The 18284-nt window shown below is 51.4% G+C and overlaps 1 protein-coding gene across 1 annotated transcript; it reads left to right on the top strand.

Moving 5' to 3' along the window:
• Nucleotides 1–3754: 3754 nt before the first annotated feature.
• ADAM30 (ADAM metallopeptidase domain 30) lies at nt 3755–16577 on the top strand. Its single transcript, XM_008264579.4, has 4 exons — nt 3755–5930; nt 13067–13267; nt 15777–15931; nt 16401–16577. Exons 1-4 carry the CDS (start codon nt 3755–3757, stop codon nt 16575–16577), a joined length of 2709 nt encoding a protein of 902 aa, XP_008262801.3.
• Nucleotides 16578–18284: the final 1707 nt, after the last annotated feature.

Raw genomic sequence — 18284 nt, 5'->3', positions numbered from 1 at the left:
TGGGTATAACAGTTGATTACGATATTCCAAAGATGGCATTCTCAGTGAAGGGAGGATGGTGAAGGAGAGGACTGTGACTGTGGCAACAAAGAGGACTGTAAAAGCAATAATTGTTGCCAACCAGATTGCTTATTCAAACAAGTGCCAACTGTGGCATTGCTTTTGGTATTGTGACTGCCCATGATATGTAGGCAGGAAGAAAAATGAATGTGACCTTGCAGAAAACTGCAATGGAAAGTCAAATCTTTGCCCAGATGAAACTTACAAGTAGGATGGAACTCCTTGTGATGGTGGTCCCTTTGTTACCAAAAAGATTGAAGATCACTCTGGGGACGTGCAGTGCGAAAACACATTTGGGAAAGAAGCTGTGGCTGCTCCATGTCAGGGCCCTGGTGCTGTGAATTTGCTGGGTGACTGACTTGGAAACTGTGAATTCAGAGTAGTGGTCATGTAACATGTAAAACTGGAGATCTATTATATGGAAAACTGCAATGTATCAATCCCACACGTGCCTGATCATTGAATTTTAATTTCTATTCATCTGCAGAAAGAAAATCTCTAGAGCAGGGGCAGGTGGAGTACTGCATATCTGTGTCTTCTTTTTTTAAAAGATTTAATTATTTATTTATTTGGAAGTCAGAGTTACACAGAGAGAGAAGGAAAGGCAGAGAGAGAGAGAGAGATCTAGCATCCGCTGGTTCACTCCCCAACTGGCTGCAACAGCAGGAGCTGTGCTGATCTGAAGCCAGGAGCCAGGAGCCTTCTCCGGGTCTCCCACATGAGAGCACATCATCTTCTCTTGGCTTTGCAGTGGATGGAGGGAGCAGTGAGGACTGCAGTTCACTTCTAAATTGCTCATTCCCCAGGATTCAGGGTTTAGGTGGAGATTGTGTGTAGCGCTCATTGTTTTATGATCCAAGGGGTGTGTGGATCTCACTCCAAGGTGGTATTTTTTTCTCCTACTTGGATCCGCCTCCTCTCGCCTTCCTGGATACTAATGTTGCTCTTACCATTCCTCACTATGAAACAACCCTGGGCTTCTCACTCTTTCTGGCCAGTCAGAAAAATTAGATAAACTCTTTGTGAAACAGAGTCTTATGCCAAATGTAAAACCCACAATAGACTATCCCTATAAAAAAGGCCCCCTAAACAACCCTAATACTGTCATGGCCATATGTCTACACTTCAATGAAGAATTTCTATTTACCAAACTCAAACTCCAGCAAAGCCTGGGAAGGTCAAATAAGGAATACAAAATTCTACTTTGTCTTTGAAAAATGACTACTAAATGGAATCTTTGTTTATCTGATACAAAATGACATTGTCATTTATAATTGCAAAAGAAAATACATATTTCATGATGTAGAAAGAAGCGCATGATGTCTACAATTTTATAACATTGGGTGTCCAATTTAACATTGAGAAAATTTTAGCTTTTTAGACTATCTACAGGGAAAAAGCTTTTTTCTCACCAGAGTATGGAGCTTTATTATTTTTATCATTTGACTTCAAACTCTATCAGGACTGGGAATCTTTTTTCTGCCAAGGACCATTTGGACATTTATAACATCATTTGCCAGCCATTCAAAATTATCAACTTAGAGGCTGACATTGTGGTGTAGCAGGCAAAGCCACCTCCAGTGATGCCAGTATCCCATATTGGCATTGGTTTATGTCCCAGATGCTCCACTTCCTATCCAGTTCCCTACTAATGGCTTGGGAAAAGCAGAAGAAAATGGGCCCCAAGTGTGTGTGGGTCTCTGTCACCCACGTAGGAGACCTGACTTCAGCCTGGCCCATTGTGGCCATCTGGAGAGTGAAATCAGCAGATGGAAGAATGCTGTCTCTCTCTCTCTCTCTCTGTCTCTCTCTCTCCCCTTCTCTTTCAAAAAAAAAAAATCTTTTTAAAAAAAAGTTGTTATAATAGAAAGAGTCTGAGCTGTGGGTGACACCAATATTTACGGCATTACTGATGAGCTTTGTGACCTCATTGGCTACCAGGAGGCATCTCGACATCAGCTGTCAGTTTCCTCCTCCAGAATGCATTGTAAGTGGAGTAGGTTATCTCTGAAGATCATTTTGCTTATTAAAAGGTACAATTAAATCCAACAAGCATTTGTTAAGTTGCTTTTTTTGGTGAGTAGGCTTTTATTAAGATTCTTCTTTGGGAGAAGACTTATGCGAGATCCCAGGGCTATACATATGACCTGTGTAGACATAGCTCCTGCCATTATAAACTTTCAGGCTATTAGGAAAGCAAAGCATCACACTCGTGGGACATACTGTTTTTCCCCCATACTATGATGCCATAACTCTATAAATGAAACTAAAATCCTTTTTTATGCTACTTTCGTTTCTTATTTCAATTCCATGGGTGCTAGGTGAATATATTCTTACCAAAAATATTCAGTTCATACAAAAATATCGGAGCAAAAATGAAAAACAAGCATTCTTGTCTCTACCGACACATTCAGCTCAAGAGTTATTCATTGACAGTATCAGGTGTTTGAAAGTTTCCTTCCTGCATATTTATATGCCATGTTTTATTTAATAGATAGAGTTGTTAGTTTAAATGTGAATTGATTTCTACAACTTGCTTTTGCAGTGGCAACATGCACAAATCTTTTGGGGTAGATCAGCTAGCCCAGTAGTGCCCCAGCTTTACTGTGCCCCCATTCATCTCAAGGGTTGCTTTCTTTTTCTATTTTAAATACTGTGACTTAAAACATATATATATATTTTTTTCATGTGTATTTGTAAAGCAAAAGACAGAGACAGGCAGAAAGTGAGAGAGAAAGAAAGAGGTGGGGGGGGGCCTTCCACCAGTTCACTTTCCAAATGCCCATTAGAGCCAGGTTATTTTATTATTTTATTATAATTCAATGAATGAGTTGGTAAATGCACATGCCCTTAGAATATTTTTGTACAAAGGATCTTAATAAATGTTGGCTACTATAGTTTTAATTATAGAAACACATATATAGAAATATAGAAATAATATATAATGATACATAAAACACAAAATATTAAAATTATATATATATATATCACAGCATGTAGTAACCCTTTCAGAGTGATTCCTTTTATTTAGCAATAGGCCTTGAGGCTTCTCCATGTCGTTTCATAGCTTGTTAACTCACTTTTAAAATTTCATCTATTTGCGAGCGAGAGGACTGGGTAGGGGATGGAGAGTCCACACTGATAGTCCCCTGCACTGTCCAGGCTCCCACGTTCTGATGCTTCGTCATTTTTGCTGCAAGCCACGTCGGTGGAAATGTTGAAAGGGTGCACGGGTCCATTGAAGAGGGCACAGTGGCCAGTACATCCTCCGATTCCAACCTTGTGTCCTAGGGAGTACAGACACGGGCTGAAAGGGCAGGCTATGGGAAGACACGAGGAGCCTATAACGAGTTCTCCTGTCCACCAGTTCCTCTATTCCTCCTCCATTTCCGACCCCACTCTCTGCCCCCTCTCTATCCACCGGCCAGTGACTCCCTTTTCCCTTTCATCCTCGTGCAACCTTTCCTCGTTCCCTCCACGTGCGCCCAACCGCACCTCGCAGCGGACGAACTGGATGCGTTGGCCAGGGCGCGCGCCTGCGGGCAAAGCCGGCGGGACCAGCCCGGCGAGGGTGCGGTCCCCCAGAGCCGGCGCTCCGGCGCCCCCAGCCGCGGCCCATGGAGGTGTGAGCCGCGAGGCTGCAGTCGCTCGGGCCACGCCTGGCTGGAGCACAGAGGCGAGTCCCGAACAGACCATGAGGTCCGCGCCGACCCTGCTCTCCCGAGGCCGCTCGCTCCCGGTGCTGGTTCTGGCCACGCTCCTTATTGACTCGCTTGGTGACGACTTAATTTTTCTCCCGGAATGGGGTTTTGACTCCTATGAAATCACCATCCCCAAGAAGTTGAGCTTCCGGGCAGGGAAGCAGGGTGCGGCCAGTCCCTTGTCCTACCTCCTGCGGTTAAAAGGCAAGAAGCACGTCCTCCACCTGCGGCCCAAGCAGCTTCTCATTCCGCCACATCTGCGCGTCTTCTCCTTCACAGAAGTGGGAGAGCTGGTGGAGGACCAGCCGTATATGCCCAGGGACTGCGCCTACCTGGGCTCCGTGGAAGAGTCTGAGGATTCTGACGCCACCCTAATTACCTGCATGGGAGGTCTGCGAGGCGTACTGAACATCGATGCGCAGCAGTACCAGATGGAGCCCCTCAAGGACGCTCACCATTTCGAACATGTCGTGTACCTCCTGAAGAGGGAGCCCTCCAGCAACCAGACCTGTGGCTTGACGGATGACGTAGTAGAGCAGCAGATGCGCAGGCACAGGCCTAAGGATGCACTCAGGGACTATTCCGAATCCTACAAACACCAGAAGTATTTGGAGTTGGTCATGGTCTTTGATCAGGGTAGATATAAATTTGTGAACAGTAATCTTTCTCAAGTCATAAGTGATGCCATTCTTTTGACTGCAATTATGGACACTTACTTTCAAGAAATCAATGTGAGAATAACGCTGAAAGCCCTTGAGGTATGGACAGATTTTAACAAAGTGTATCTTGACTATCCCACTTTATCCGAAGTTTTAAGCAGATTTTTGGTATACAGAAGAACCGATCTATATCCTCGACTTCCTTCAGATTGGACACATTTGTATGTCCACAGGAAGTACAGTGATGCTCTTGCTTGGTCCTGGGGGAAAGTGTGTTCTAAAATTGGCGCCGGATCTGTAAGTACCTTTCTAGATGAGAATGTCCTTGGACCTGCCACCTGGACTACCCACGAAGTGGGCCATGCTTTGGGAATGCAGCATGATGAAGAATATTGCCAATGCAAGGGTAGGCGTAGTTGCATCATGGGGACAGGGCGTACTGGGTTTAGTAATTGTAGTTACATCTTTTATATTAAATTCATATCTCTCGGAGCAAATTGTCTAAATAATATCCCAGGACTAGGTTATGTGATTAAGAGATGTGGAAACAAAATTCTGGAAGACCATGAGGAGTGTGATTGTGGTTCAAAAGAGGAATGTCGAAAAGACCTGTGCTGTGAACCAAATTGTAAATTGAAACATGGTGCCAACTGTAGCATTGGTCTTTGCTGTCACGCCTGTGGGTTTCGTCCATCTGGATATGTGTGTAGGCAGGAAGAGAATGAATGTGATCTTGCAGAGTACTGCAACGGAACCTCAAGCTTCTGTCCAAATGACACTTATAAACAGGATGGAACCCCTTGCAAATACCATGGCCTCTGTTTCAGAAAGGGGTGCCGGTCCAGATTCATGCAGTGCCAGAGCATTTTTGGGCCTGATGCCAAGGAGGCTCCTGATCAGTGCTACGAAGCAGTTAATTTACAGGGAAATCAATATGGTAACTGTGCAATTATAGGAGTTAGTAGCTATAGAAAATGTGATAAGGAAAACTCCATATGTGGCAGGCTACAGTGCATAAACGTAAAAAGCATTCCTGATTTGCCTGAACACACAACTATAATTTCCACTTATCTGCAGCAAGAAAACCTCATGTGCTGGGGCACGGGCTATCACCTATCCATGGAACCCTTGGGGATACCTGACCTGGGAGTGATAAATGATGGCACCTCCTGTGGGGAGGACCGGGTATGCATTAACAGGACTTGTGTCAATAGCTCAACCTTGAAGTTTGACTGTTTGCCTGAGAAGTGCAATGGCCGGGGTGTTTGTAACAATAATAAAAACTGCCACTGCATGTATGGCTGGGCTCCTCCATTCTGTGAGGAGATGGGGAATGGAGGGAGCATTGACAGTGGGTCCCCAAGACGGACCAGAAGTGATGTGTCTGCACCAGTTGAGGTTGTGTCCCTGATGATGTTGCGTGTGATTTTATTTGCTGGCTCACTGGTTGCTGTATTTTTCAGGCAAGTGATAATAAAATGCTTTACACCCAACCTGGAAACACCAATAAGTAAAAAACACAAGGGAAAGAAAATCAGGAAATCCACAAAAAAAGAAACCAAATGATCCACAGTCGTTTGATAGATAATACAGGCTCAGTTATTTAACAAGCTCATCATTTATTCCATGGCCCTTCCTTCTTCTTCCGGTACTTTTTAACCTAAATTTCTAATAAATAAGTTTCTAACAAATAAATAATATTCTTGTTTTGGAAACATATCAGTGCCTTTTATTCCTCTAGCACTCACTTGCCCCTCAGTCTGTGATCAGCTTTTGGGTATTCCAAGAAGAATGCGCTAATGGCACTTCTGAACAGAAAGCTCTGAATGTGGTGAGATTCGAAGAGTTACCCCTGTTTTCTAAGGACAGTCCCATCTCTCAGAATCCCAGTGAATGAAGCCAAGATCTATTGCTGTCTCTGCTCGCCTGAACTTGATCAATGTGAACATCTGTGCATGCACCCCGTGATGCACGATCAATGAGGACAGCCCATTTTATAACAAGAAATCCTGTGTTATAAGGGGCGTCCCTCCAGGAAGTATTTTCCTTGCTATTGGCCTCTCTGCAGATCACTGCAGCTCCCCAGATGCGTTCCCTGCCTCCGTGTTTGGAGTGATCTCGGAGGGTCCATGGCACCTTATCAACAGCAGCATCTGTATCGCACCACAATCCAGAGAGGGTGACAAGTCCTGGCGGTGGCCAGTGACAAAATTCTGCTTGGGTTTCTGCTTGCACAGTTGGGTCTTTTGTGAGTGGGTGCTGGGGATCCCTGCTTTTGATTTGCCACACTCTTAACTAGAACACACCACCAAGGGCTCCATGTCTCAGCCTCTCCAAATCTGCTTTCCCCTTTGCATGGTGCTCTGGGTTGGAGGCAAAGAGAACAGAGCGGCACCTTCAGAGGAGTCAGTGCCTACCTGGTAGATCCAGGCAGATCTCACCCCTCCTTACCTTGCTTCTGGTCAAGGTTTTGGTCTCATCCCAGGCTGCATCTTCCTGCTGTTCTCTCATCTTGCCCAGTGCTCTTTCCCTCCCCAGGCAGCACTGCAGGCTCTCTGTGCCCCACCTCCAGCTTTGCATGGACCCAGCTCCAACTGTTGAGCCATTTGGTGAATGAACCAGCGGACGGGAAGATCTTTCTCTCTCTCTCTCTCTCTCTCTCTCTCTCTCTCACTCCCTCTCTGTCTCTGTCTCTCCCTCTCTCCCCCTCTTTTTCTGTCTCTGTCTCTCCCTCTCTCTGTGTGACTCTGTCTTCCAAATAAGTAAATCTTTAAAAAAAAAAAAGTCTTAATGTGAAACTTGACTGTCAATGTTCAAGCTTTTTACTATTATTTTCAACTTCGTTTCTTTGAGTCAGGATCCAAATGATATCCACAAACAAGGATCAGTTAGATATATATTAAAAGCTATTGTAGGGGCCGGCGCCGCGGCTCACTAGGCTAATCCTCCGCCTAGCGGCGCTGGCACACCGGGTTCTAGTCCCGGTCGGGGCGCCGGATTCTGTCCCGGTTGCCCCTCTTCCAGGCCAGCTCTCTGCTGTGGCCAGGGAGTGCAGTGGAGGATGGCCCAGGTGCTTGGGCCCTGCACCCCATGGGAGACCAGGAAAAGCACCTGGCTCCTGGCTCCTGCCATCGGATCAGCGCGGTGCGCCGGCCGCAGCGCGCCGGCCACAGCACGCCGGCCACAGCACGCCGGCCACAGCACGCCGGCCGCGGCGGCCATTGGAGGGTGAACCAACAGCAAAGGAAGACCTTTCTCTCTGTCTCTCACTGACCACTCTGCCTGTCAAAAAAAAAAAAAAAAAGCTATTGTAGTACAAAATTCCCCCTGGCTTTCGTTCTCTCTCTCTCTCTTTCTCTCTCTCTCTTCATTTCACTGTCTCCTGTATTTTGAGCATTTCCACACCTGGATTTTCCTACTTTAGCACCTGATATCAATTACACATGTTTCCATCCTCTGTAATTTCTCTAGGTTTCTGGTAGAATCTGAAGCCAGTGATGTATAACATGTAAGCCACACATGGTTTCTAGGAGCTACATTTTACAGACTGAACAGGGGCAGTGTACCGGTAAAGCCACCGCCTGCAGTTCCAGCATTCCATATGGGTGCCGGTTCAGGTCCCGGCTGCTCCACTTCCGATCCAGCTCTCTGCTATGGCCTGGGAAAGCAGTAAAGATGGCCTAAGTCCTTGGGCCCTTGTACCCACGTGGGAGACCTGGAAGAAGCTTCTGGCTCCTGGCTTCGGATCAACATAGCACCAGCTGTTGCAGCCAATTGGGGAGTGAAACAACGGATGGAAGACCTCTCTCTTTCTGCCTCTCATTCTCTCTCTGTGTAACTGACTTTCAAATAAATAAATAAATCTTTAAAAAACATATAGGAGACAGCATACAAATCAATTCTATACACTGCTATAGGGAAAGGGAAACGTAATGCTACATAACTATACTGTTCAATGGAACACATTTTGTATTGCTTCAGCTTTTATGTTTGCATGTCAATGAATTCTCATTTAAATAATATGAAACATTAAGTTCCATGATCCCACTGACCACATTTCAAATACCAAATAGTCCATATATGCCCAGCCACTATCCACTGAAATAAAACTAAGACAAAATGCTGTGTATGTTTAAAGTTCTATGAAGTTAGGACTTTTAAAACAGGATCTTTTTTTAATATTTATTTTATTTATTTGAAAGACAGAGAGAGGTAGAGACAGAGAGAGAGGTCTTCCATCTGCTGGTTCACTCCCCAATTGGCCGCAATGACTGGAGCTACACCAATCAGAAGCCAAGAGCCAGGAGCTTATTCCGGGTCTCCCACATGGGTGCAGGGGTCCAAGGACTTGGGCCATCTTCTACTGCTTTCCCAGGCCACAGCAGAGAGCTGGATCAGAAGAAGAGCAGCCAGGACTTGAACCAGCACCATATAGGATGCCAGCACTGCATGTAGCGGCTTTACCCACTACACCACAGTGCCGGCCTCTAAAACAGAATCTTTATCTTCCTTCACATGACGGCAAGAGGAGGGATCTCTGATTTTTACAAGGTGCCTCACTCTGGCAGCGGAAGATGAATTCCGGGTGAAGGAGAAGGAGGTTCTGTGATGTGTGTCATCCTTGCACCTGACCACTGACTGAGGGCATATACACCTGTTAGGGCCAAAGGCAGGGCTGGTGATGCAGCAAGGCTGCCTCTCTATGGAAAAGGAGCACTGGTGCTCTCGCAATTGACAGGTGACGATGAGTGGATAGGTACTTCACAACAAATATAATAAGCACAATCAGATGGTGCTTCGGAAAGGAAAGGGAGTGCCTGCCTAAGGGGTGGAAGAGAGGTGTTCCCGTTGCTGTGCAGAGGCCTGCTGGTCACCCGACTGGTCTCCTTGATGTTCTGGGAATCCATTTCCTGCAAGTGTACAGTGCGCTAGGGAACCTGATCTGCAACCAGGTCCAGCCCTGGAGACTTGATAGGCGAGGCTGTTTGGGACCAGCCAGGGCCCTGTAGACAGACAGTCTGCAAAGGAGGAAAAGATGGGGCTGGTGAGAGCTGCCTGGTTCACCTCCAAGGGTGCCTTGTTGCTTAACATCCTTTCTTCAATGCATCATGCTCCTTTCACAGTTTTCTATCCGCAGTTAGTAGGAACCAGGTCTCTTCCACAACACGTCAATGCTATATCTCCAAGTCAAAATCCAATTTCATTTCCAGCAAGGTCTAACTTCCAGAAAAGCCTAGAACACACTGCAGCCAGGTTATATGATAATGGTTGCCTTTGCCACCATTTTCATTTGAGCCTTTACCAGAATCACCATCCAGGAACAAATTTCCAGCTTGCCCTGAAAACTGTTACAATCTCTACATAGGACTCAGATCCAATGCCGTGCCCACGGTTAATTCTGGTTATTTATGAGAGCAGTGCCCCAATTCTTGGTAACACAACCTTGGATCAGGACTTTGCAGAGAAGCAGATCCCATACAGGATTTACATATGAATACTAAGGTATTTGCATAGGAGATTTGGAGGCTGAAATTCTCCATATTGGCAAGGTGGAGACAGAGAAATGTAAGGAGGAGGTAGAGCAGGAGTCCACAGCAGGTCAACCCAGTGCCCAGCAAACCCACTGGGCAGGAGGATTCCATCTTCGGTTCTTTGTTCTGTCCTGGTCTTCCCTGGTTGTGGCCCACCCACATTAGGGAGGGCGATCTCCTTACTTAGTTTACCTCTGCACATTTTAAGACTTGTCAGGACAAGGGTTTTAGATATCCCACAAGCCTTGTCCTGCTCACAGTGAGGACTCCTAGCTGAGGGTACTGCTCTCACACTGGCACTGCCAGGCAGCCACAGCACCCTGATCCAGAGCACAGGTGCTCAGAGCAGCTGTGGGGCTGAGCGCCCAGGCTCAGTCTGCAGGACCACTGTCACACCTGAACCGCGAACTGCAAATCCCTCGGGAAAGCAGTCTGTGCTCTGAGGCGTACCCTGAGGCTCTGGCCCACCAGACTGGGATGTGTGTGTGCTTCTGACCCTGCGGGTCTGGGCACGCATGGCCATGGCTCCAGGGCTGAAGGGGTGGTGCCAGGGCTTCAGTCCAGAGGGCCAGGGGCAGCTGCAATCCAGGCCCTAGAACCAACAGGGCCTGCTGGCAGCTCAAGCACCATGGGATGAGGCACCACATGGTGGTGTCACCCAAATGGTGGGTCATGGCAGAGCCAAGGCCTTGTATGTCCAGGTGCATCTTCAGACAGCTCCCAGGAGGCTGTTTAGGCATGGACCTGGGGAGCAGAGCAGGCAGGACGTCACTCCCCAGAGGTGAGGTGCCCCAGGAGCTTGCCCTGCAGGTGTCCAGTCCAGTGTAGGTGGACACTGCCGCCTGCAGGGCGGGGTGGATCCGCTCAGCTCCCTTCCCCCATTGCTTGCCTGGTATGAGAGGCTCTGCATCCTCTTGGCCCTGGAGAGTGTGGCCCACAGGTCAGCAGAGCCTTTGTCCCCTTGTGGGGAGCCTCATGTCAGCTGGGGTGCTGGGAGGGGCACCTGCTCTGGTGTGCCCAAGGCTCCGATTCCCTGAGAGGCAGGGTCTGCCTCACATGTGGATGGGGGGAGCTGTTCAAGTGTGCTGGGGCAAGGGGCTCCTAGGAGCAGGCATGGCAGCAGCGTTGCTGGGGAAGGCACACTGCCACATGGTGTGGAGCAGTGGAAGAGGGACACAGGGACGTGATGGCTGCCCACCCCGACCAGACCTGCCCTCACAACAGCTCCAGACCCAAATGGTGCAGAGAAGAAGCAGCTCAGGCCCGGGGATTCAGGGGGGCAGGTGCAGTGTGGCCCCTTTTCCGGGGCTATCTCGGTGGAGCCCCCTCAGCTCCCCGCAGAGCCTGGCCCCTGCAGGATTCCCCAGCAACAGAGAGGGCAGACGCCTGCGGGCTGCTGGGGACCCCTGCTCACCCATCCCTGCAGGGAGAAGCCCCTCCTGGCTCCCAGCTCATCTCCACTGGGGTGGGGGCAGGGAAGGGTGCTCCCTTCCCCGCTCCGTGCAGCCTTTCCGGGTTTCCGTTGTCTAAGGGATTTCTGCGGCCGCCTCGCTGCTCCTGCTGCTCGCCTTTTCTGAAAGATGTAGTTTACTCGCTGTTTAATCTTTTGTGGGGTAGGAAGGGGGGAGCTCTAGGAGGTTCTGGGCAGCCATCTTGCTGACGTCACTCCCTGGGCGTCATTTGCTTGTTCAGAGAGGGTGCTGTCATGGTCTACTGATCATACAGCATTTCCTTTGCTCTCAGAGTGGAACAAAGCAAAACCAGATCCCACAGCTCGAAACCTTAGGTGCCCGTTGTCCTTTTGCAGGATAAATACCGCTGTAAGAGACCAAGACCTCACCATTCCAAGGCTCCCGGTCCAGATATTTCCTCAGGTCCTGTCAAGGTCAAGGGATTGTGGGTCTGGTCAAATGCCTGGCTCGGTTTTATCTGTTTCATTCGAGATCTCCTGTTTTCCAGCACATTCCTACCACACCCATGAGAAGTGATGCTGCCCACATCCGCTGCAGAGAAAACTGGGCGCTGAGACTCTAAGTGTCAAGTCCAGAGCTTGCAGTGGATCAGAGAATTGTACGCTGGCCTCTCACGGGCCAGGTATCTCCCTAACATCAGTTAGACTTCCCCAGAGGCTGCAGATGTGGTTCACCCCGGTAAAAAGGTGTTTTACTTCATGTTAAGGCACAGAGAGACTGCTGAAACACAGAGGGATTAAAAAATTGGTAAGAATTCATAAAGGGCCGGCACTATGACACAGTGGGCTAAAGCCTCCGCCTGCGGCACCAGCATCCCATATGAGTGCCAGTTCGAGTACCAGCTGCTCCTCTTCTGATCCAACTCCCTGCTCTGACCCGGGAAAGCAGAAGATGGCCCACGTAATTGGGCCCCTGCACCCACGTGGGAGACCCAGAAGAGGCTCCACTGGTTGTGGCCATTTGGGGAGTGAACCATCAGAACCTTTATCTCTGCCTCTCAAATAAGTAAAAATCTTAAAAAAAAAAAAAAATTCATACATATAAGATTGAATGATACATATTGTTAGAATGTGGCTCTGCTTCATCATGCACACAGCTTGGTTCAGTTTCATTTTTATATTTATTTTTATTTATTTAAAAGAGTAACAAAGAGGAAGAGACAGCTAGAGAGTGAGAGAAAGAGAGAGAGAGAGAGAGAGAAAGAGAGAGAGAGAGACAGAATCTTCCATTTGCTGGTTCATTCCCTCTGTGGCCACAATGGTCCAGGCCATTGGATGGATGCAGGACTTGTGTCCCAGTCTCCCTCGAGGGGCAGGGGTGGCATTGGGTCGCCATCCTGTGAGGCACAGAGGATGGAATCCCCAAATTGCGGGCTGCAGGCGCCGATGCCCTGGAGCCACACGCGCCAGGCCACGCGGGACCCGCAATGCGATTCATGGACGCCAAGCCGCCCCGACAGTGAAGGAACTGACGCTCCAAGCAGCGCCGACCGGACCTGGGCTGTCAGCTGCCCAGAGACTCCGGGCAAGGCTCAGGGACGACGTCCAGGGGACGCTCAGTCTGCCGTCTGGTGGCAGCGACCCTTTGAACAGAAGACCTTTCACCCCTGGGGTCACCTTCAGGACCTGTGGGTCACTTGCCAGGTCGCGGGGCCGTGGGCGGGGCCGGGACCTCGGACGCCAGCACCAAGTGCAGCTGCACAGGCAGGACTGGCTCGCAGTTGACCGGGACCCAGGCTGGCCACCCAATTCCCTGTGCGGGCGATTTTCGTGGGGACCGGGCAGCTCCAGAACCCGATTCTCGAAGGCGGACCCTAAGGGGCGGGAGAGCGGAGATGGCCCGAGGTGCGGCAGGGCAGGAGGGACAGGGACCGGCGCAGCCGTGGCCAGCGGAGCTGTCTTCCTGGGACCAGAGCGTCCTCTCGCTAATCCGGGACGAGGGGAATGGGAGCAGACACCAAGCTCCCTGCACCATGTGCTCGAGGCGAGGATGCTCCGAGGGTCCATCTGGCTCGCTGGACATGCCCAGGGTGGCCTGGGGAGAAGGATTCTGGGGCTGGGTCCCCTGAGGCCAGCATGGAGGGCCGGGTTCAGCTCAGAGCACTCACCTGACACCTGGACACCAGCACAGGCCATGAGGCTCAGCAGAGGACAATGAGGTCTTCGTGGGCCTCCACTCTTTTTTTTTTTTTGAAAGCTTTTATTTAATAAATATAAATTTCATAGGTACAGCTTTTGGATTATAGTGGCTCTTCCCCCCTTACTCGCCCTCCCACTCCGGTACCACCTCCTACTCCCTCTCCCAACCTATTCATTAAGATTCGTTTTTAATTATCTTTATCTACAGAAGACCAACTCTATACTAAGTAGAGATTTCAACAGTTTGCACCCACACAGACACCCAATGTATAAAGTACTGTTTGAAGACTAGTTTTGGCTGGCGCCGCGGCTCAATAGGCTAATCCTCCACCTGCAGCGCTGGTACACCGGGTTCTAGTCCCTGTCGGGGCACCGGATTCTGTCCCGGTTTCTCCTCTCCCTGTCCAGCTCTCTGCTGTGGCCTGGGAGTGCAGTGGAGGATGGCCCAAGTCCTTGGGCCCTGCACCTGCATGGGAGACCAGGAGAAGCACCTGGCTCCTGGCTTCGGATCAGTGCAGCGCACCGGCCGCGGTGGCCATTAGAAGGTGCACCAACGGAAAAAAGGAAGACATTTCTCTCTGTCTCTCTCTCTCACTGTTCACTCTGCCTGTCCAAGAAAAAAAAAAAAAGACTAGTTTTACCATTAATTCACATAGTACAACTCATTAAGGACAGCACAGTGACTCTTGTTAACAATTGACACCCTTTTTTTTTTTTTTTTTGACAGGCAGAGTGGACAGTGAGAGCGAGAGACAGAGAAAGGTCTTGCTTTTGCCGTTGATTCACCCTCCAATGGCCGCCACGGCTGGCCCGCTGCGGCCGGCGCATTGCACTTATCTGAAGCCAGGAACCAGGTGCTTCTCCTGGTCTCCCATGGGGTGCAGGGCCCAAGCACTTGGGCCATCCTCCACTGCCTTCCTGACCCACAGCAGAGAGCTGGCCTGGAAGAGGGGCAACCGGGACAGAATCCGGCACCCCGACCGGGACTAGAACCCGGTGTGCCAGCGCCGCTAGGTGGAGGATTAGCCTATTGAGCCGCAGTGCCGGCCAACAATTGACACTCTTAATTATGACGTCAGTAGTCACCCAAGGCTCTTGTCATAAGCTGCCAAGGCTATGGAAGTCTTTTGAGTCCACAAACTCATCCAGTATTTAGACACAGGCCTTCACTCAAGTTGGGATTCCTGTCCACACCTTTCTCTGGGGATACCCAGAGGCGGGACCCTTCATCTGCAGCCCCCGATTGGTCTTTGCTCCGCCCCCTCAGGCCTCTGCTGGGGAGAACGAGCGTGGTGGATACATGGTTGTGGTGGATCAGTACAGGGAGGAGCTTTCCAGCCTCCTGCGGTCCACCTGCAGGGCCTGGGCTCCTGTCCCACCTAGAACAGTGCTGCTTTCCTCTTCCTTGCAGTTGACCTCCCCCTGCCCCAGGGGGCGCTATGAGTTTTGGAGGATTTGTAATTTACTGGCATTCCCCCTCCTCCACTCCCTCCTCCCTCTCACCTCTTCCCTATCTTCCTCGTCATCTTCCACATTCATTTTTTTGTTTTAATTCATCTGTTTATTTGAAAGGCAGAGTTATAGACAGAGAGGAAGAAACTGAGAGAGAGAGAAAGAGAAAAAAAGATCTTCCATTCACTGCTTCACTCCCCAAATGCCCAGGAACCTGGAGCTCCATCTCGGTCTCCCACTGCTTTCTCAGGTGCATCAGCAGGGAGCTGGATTGAAAGTGCAGCAGCTGGGGCTTGAACCAGAGCTCACATGGAATGCTGGCATCACAGGTGGCTGCTTACTCTGCCATGACGTGGACCCCTCTTCATTCATTGTTCCAGCTCTGTCCAGCACCCCAAACCCTTCACCTCCACCTCCTCCTCTTTCTCCTGTGTGCAGCTCCTCTTCTCTCTGGTCACTGTTGCCCTACACACACACACATACACACACACCAGCTGACAGGAATGGGCTACCACAGTATTAGAGGAAGAGGAGGAATGTGTTTCTTTCAAGTCAGAAGCCCCTGGGGTCTTTGCTGGCCAGGCTGAGGGAGGTAACAAAATCCCCTGGTGCTAGACATCCAGGCTGAGTAGCCAAGGGTCCCCAGACAGTCCTCCAGCCTGGACAGGACTGGCTAATCCAAGACGGTTCCATACCTGTGCTGACCAAAACAGGCAGCTCCAGATCCAAAAAGCTGAAATGACTGGCAATGTCCAAACCACAGGGAGCCCTCTACTTTGCAAGCCCATTGCCCTGTGGAAGGATCACAGCGCCCCCTTGTGGTGGCCACAGGAACAACAGAGGGACCGATTGCATCACCCAGGATGTTGTGGGAACCCAGGATCCCTTACTAGAGCAGGACTAAAGGAAGCCAACAAAGTATCCCTTTTATACAGAGGTTCACCGGGTCCTAAGTGCCCAGGAAGAGATGGTTCCTTCCTGTCTTCCTGGCGGCTTGGGGAACCTCGGTGCCTTGGGCTGTTGTCTTCTATCCTGGAAACACTGCTTGTGGGGTGATCCTGTGCCTGGCTGGGAGACTGCCTGCCTAGCCCACACAGGAGGTTAAGAGGGTGTGGCATGCCATGCCTCCTGGGATGGCCTGCCTGCTGGCAGGCGGCAGGAGGCAGGAGCCCCTGGCACATTTCCCCTACCTCTGCTTCCTATTGAGGGGCCTTGTAATTACCAATCAGGTAAACTGCTCCCAGGTGTGGCCCAGACCCATAAGGCCCACCTGGGAGGCTACCAAAGCCTAGGTGACCTTCAAGCTGATTGGAGAAGCATAGTGGCGCCAATATCAGCTTTATCCTATAGAATTAGTTGCACTCCCTCTGCCTGCCCTTGTTAATAGACAGACATGTTCACCGAAACTTGTCTCCAGCCCTTCTTGTCAAAGAACACTGTCACCCCACCATCCCGGCAGAACAAGTCCGCAACTGCTGACTCCTCTGTTCCAGGGCATCTGGTGGAGCCTCTGTCTCTCAATGCTGATTATCCTCATGCCGTGCACAAGAGCCACCCCGCCTAATGTGGCAGGACGTGGAGAGCTGCCAGGTCCAAAAGAGAAAACCACAGGGCGTTCCCAGCTTCACTCAGAGACAAGTCCTGTGTTATGATTCGGATTCTGACGGAGCCTGCCGTAAGCCGGCCATCACACTGTGACCCAGGCGCACCCCGCACGACCTTCAGGGTGTGGTCAGAGCGAGTTGTTTGGCTGCAGTAAACCACCCAGTTCTCTCCTGGATGTGCCCTCAGTGGCTGGGCCTGCAGGCCTGTACCATGCAAGGAGGCAGAGCCACAGTTGCAGGGTAGGGGAGCCTGAGCTCACTGCAGGGCAGTCACAGTCACATCACAGTCACTGCTGAGAGCCAGTCACGCCCTGCAGAGGCGCAGGTCACAGTGTCCCCCAGGACCTGGAGCAGCGCCTGGTCACACCTTGCAGAGGGGCAGGTCACAGTGTCCCCCAGGACCCGGAGCAGCGCCTGTCACGTCCTGCAGAGGCGCAGGTCACAGTGTCCCCCAGGACCTGGAGCAGCGCCTGGTCACGTCCTGCAGAGGCGCAGGTCAGTGTGTCCCCCAGGACCTGGAGCAGCGCCTGGTCACGTCCTGCAGAGGCGCAGGTCAGTGTGTCCCCCAGGACCCGGAGCAGTGCCTGGTCACGTCCTGCAGAGGCGCAGGTCAGTGTGTCCCCCAGGACCTGGAGCAGCGCCTGGTCACGCCCTGCAGAGGCGCAGGTCACAGTGTCCCCCAGGACCCGGAGCAGCACCTGGTCACGTCCTGCAGAGGCGCAGGTCACAGTGTCCCCCAGGACCCGGAGCAGTGCCTGGTCACGTCCTGCAGAGGCGCAGGTCACAGTGTCCCCCAGGACCTGGAGCAGCACCTGGTCACGCCCTGCAGAGGCGCAGGTCACAGTGTCCCCCAGGACCTGGAGCAGCGCCTGGTCACGCCCTGCAGAGGCACAGGTCAGTGTGTCCCCCAGGACCCGGAGCAGCGCCTGGTCACGTCCTGCAGAGGCACAGGTCACAGTGTCCCCCAGGACCTGGAGCAGCACCTGGTCACGTCCTGCAGAGGCGCAGGTCACAGTGTCCCCCAGGACCCGGAGCAGTGCCTGGTCACGCCCTGCAGAGGTGCAGGTCACAGTGTCCCCCAGGACCCGGAGCAGTGCCTGGTCACGTCCTGCAGAGGCGCAGGTCACAGTGTCCCCCAGGACCTGGAGCAGCGCCTGGTCACGCCCTGCAGAGGCGCAGGTCACAGTGTCCCCCAGGACCCGGAGCAGCACCTGTCACGTCCTGCAGAGGCGCAGGTCACAGTGTCCCCCAGGACCCGGAGCAGCGCCTGGTCACATCCTGCAGAGGCGCAGGTCACAGTGTCCCCCAGGACCCGGAGCAGTGCCTGATCACGTCCTGCAGAGGCACAGGTCACAGTGTCCCCCAGGACCCGGAGCAGCACCTGTCACGTCCTGCAGAGGCGCAGGTCACAGTGTCCCCCAGGACCCGGAGCAGTGCCTGGTCATGCCCTGCAGAGGCGCAGGTCACAGTGTCCCCCAGGACCTGGAGCAGTGCCTGGTCACGTCCTGCAGAGGCGCAGGTCAGTGTGTCCCCCAGGACCTGGAGCAGTGCCTGGTCACATCCTGCAGAGGCGCAGGTCACAGTGTCCCCCAGGACCCGGAGCAGCGCCTGGTCACGCCCTGCAGAGGCGCAGGTCACAGTGTCCCCCAGGACCTGGAGCAGCGCCT

Source organism: Oryctolagus cuniculus, chromosome 7, assembly GCF_051225735.1.
Source record: "Oryctolagus cuniculus isolate XC-2025 breed Fujian yellow rabbit chromosome 7, ASM5122573v1, whole genome shotgun sequence".
NCBI lineage: Eukaryota > Metazoa > Chordata > Mammalia > Lagomorpha > Leporidae > Oryctolagus > Oryctolagus cuniculus.
This window is presented reverse-complemented; position numbering and strand designations above follow the sequence as displayed.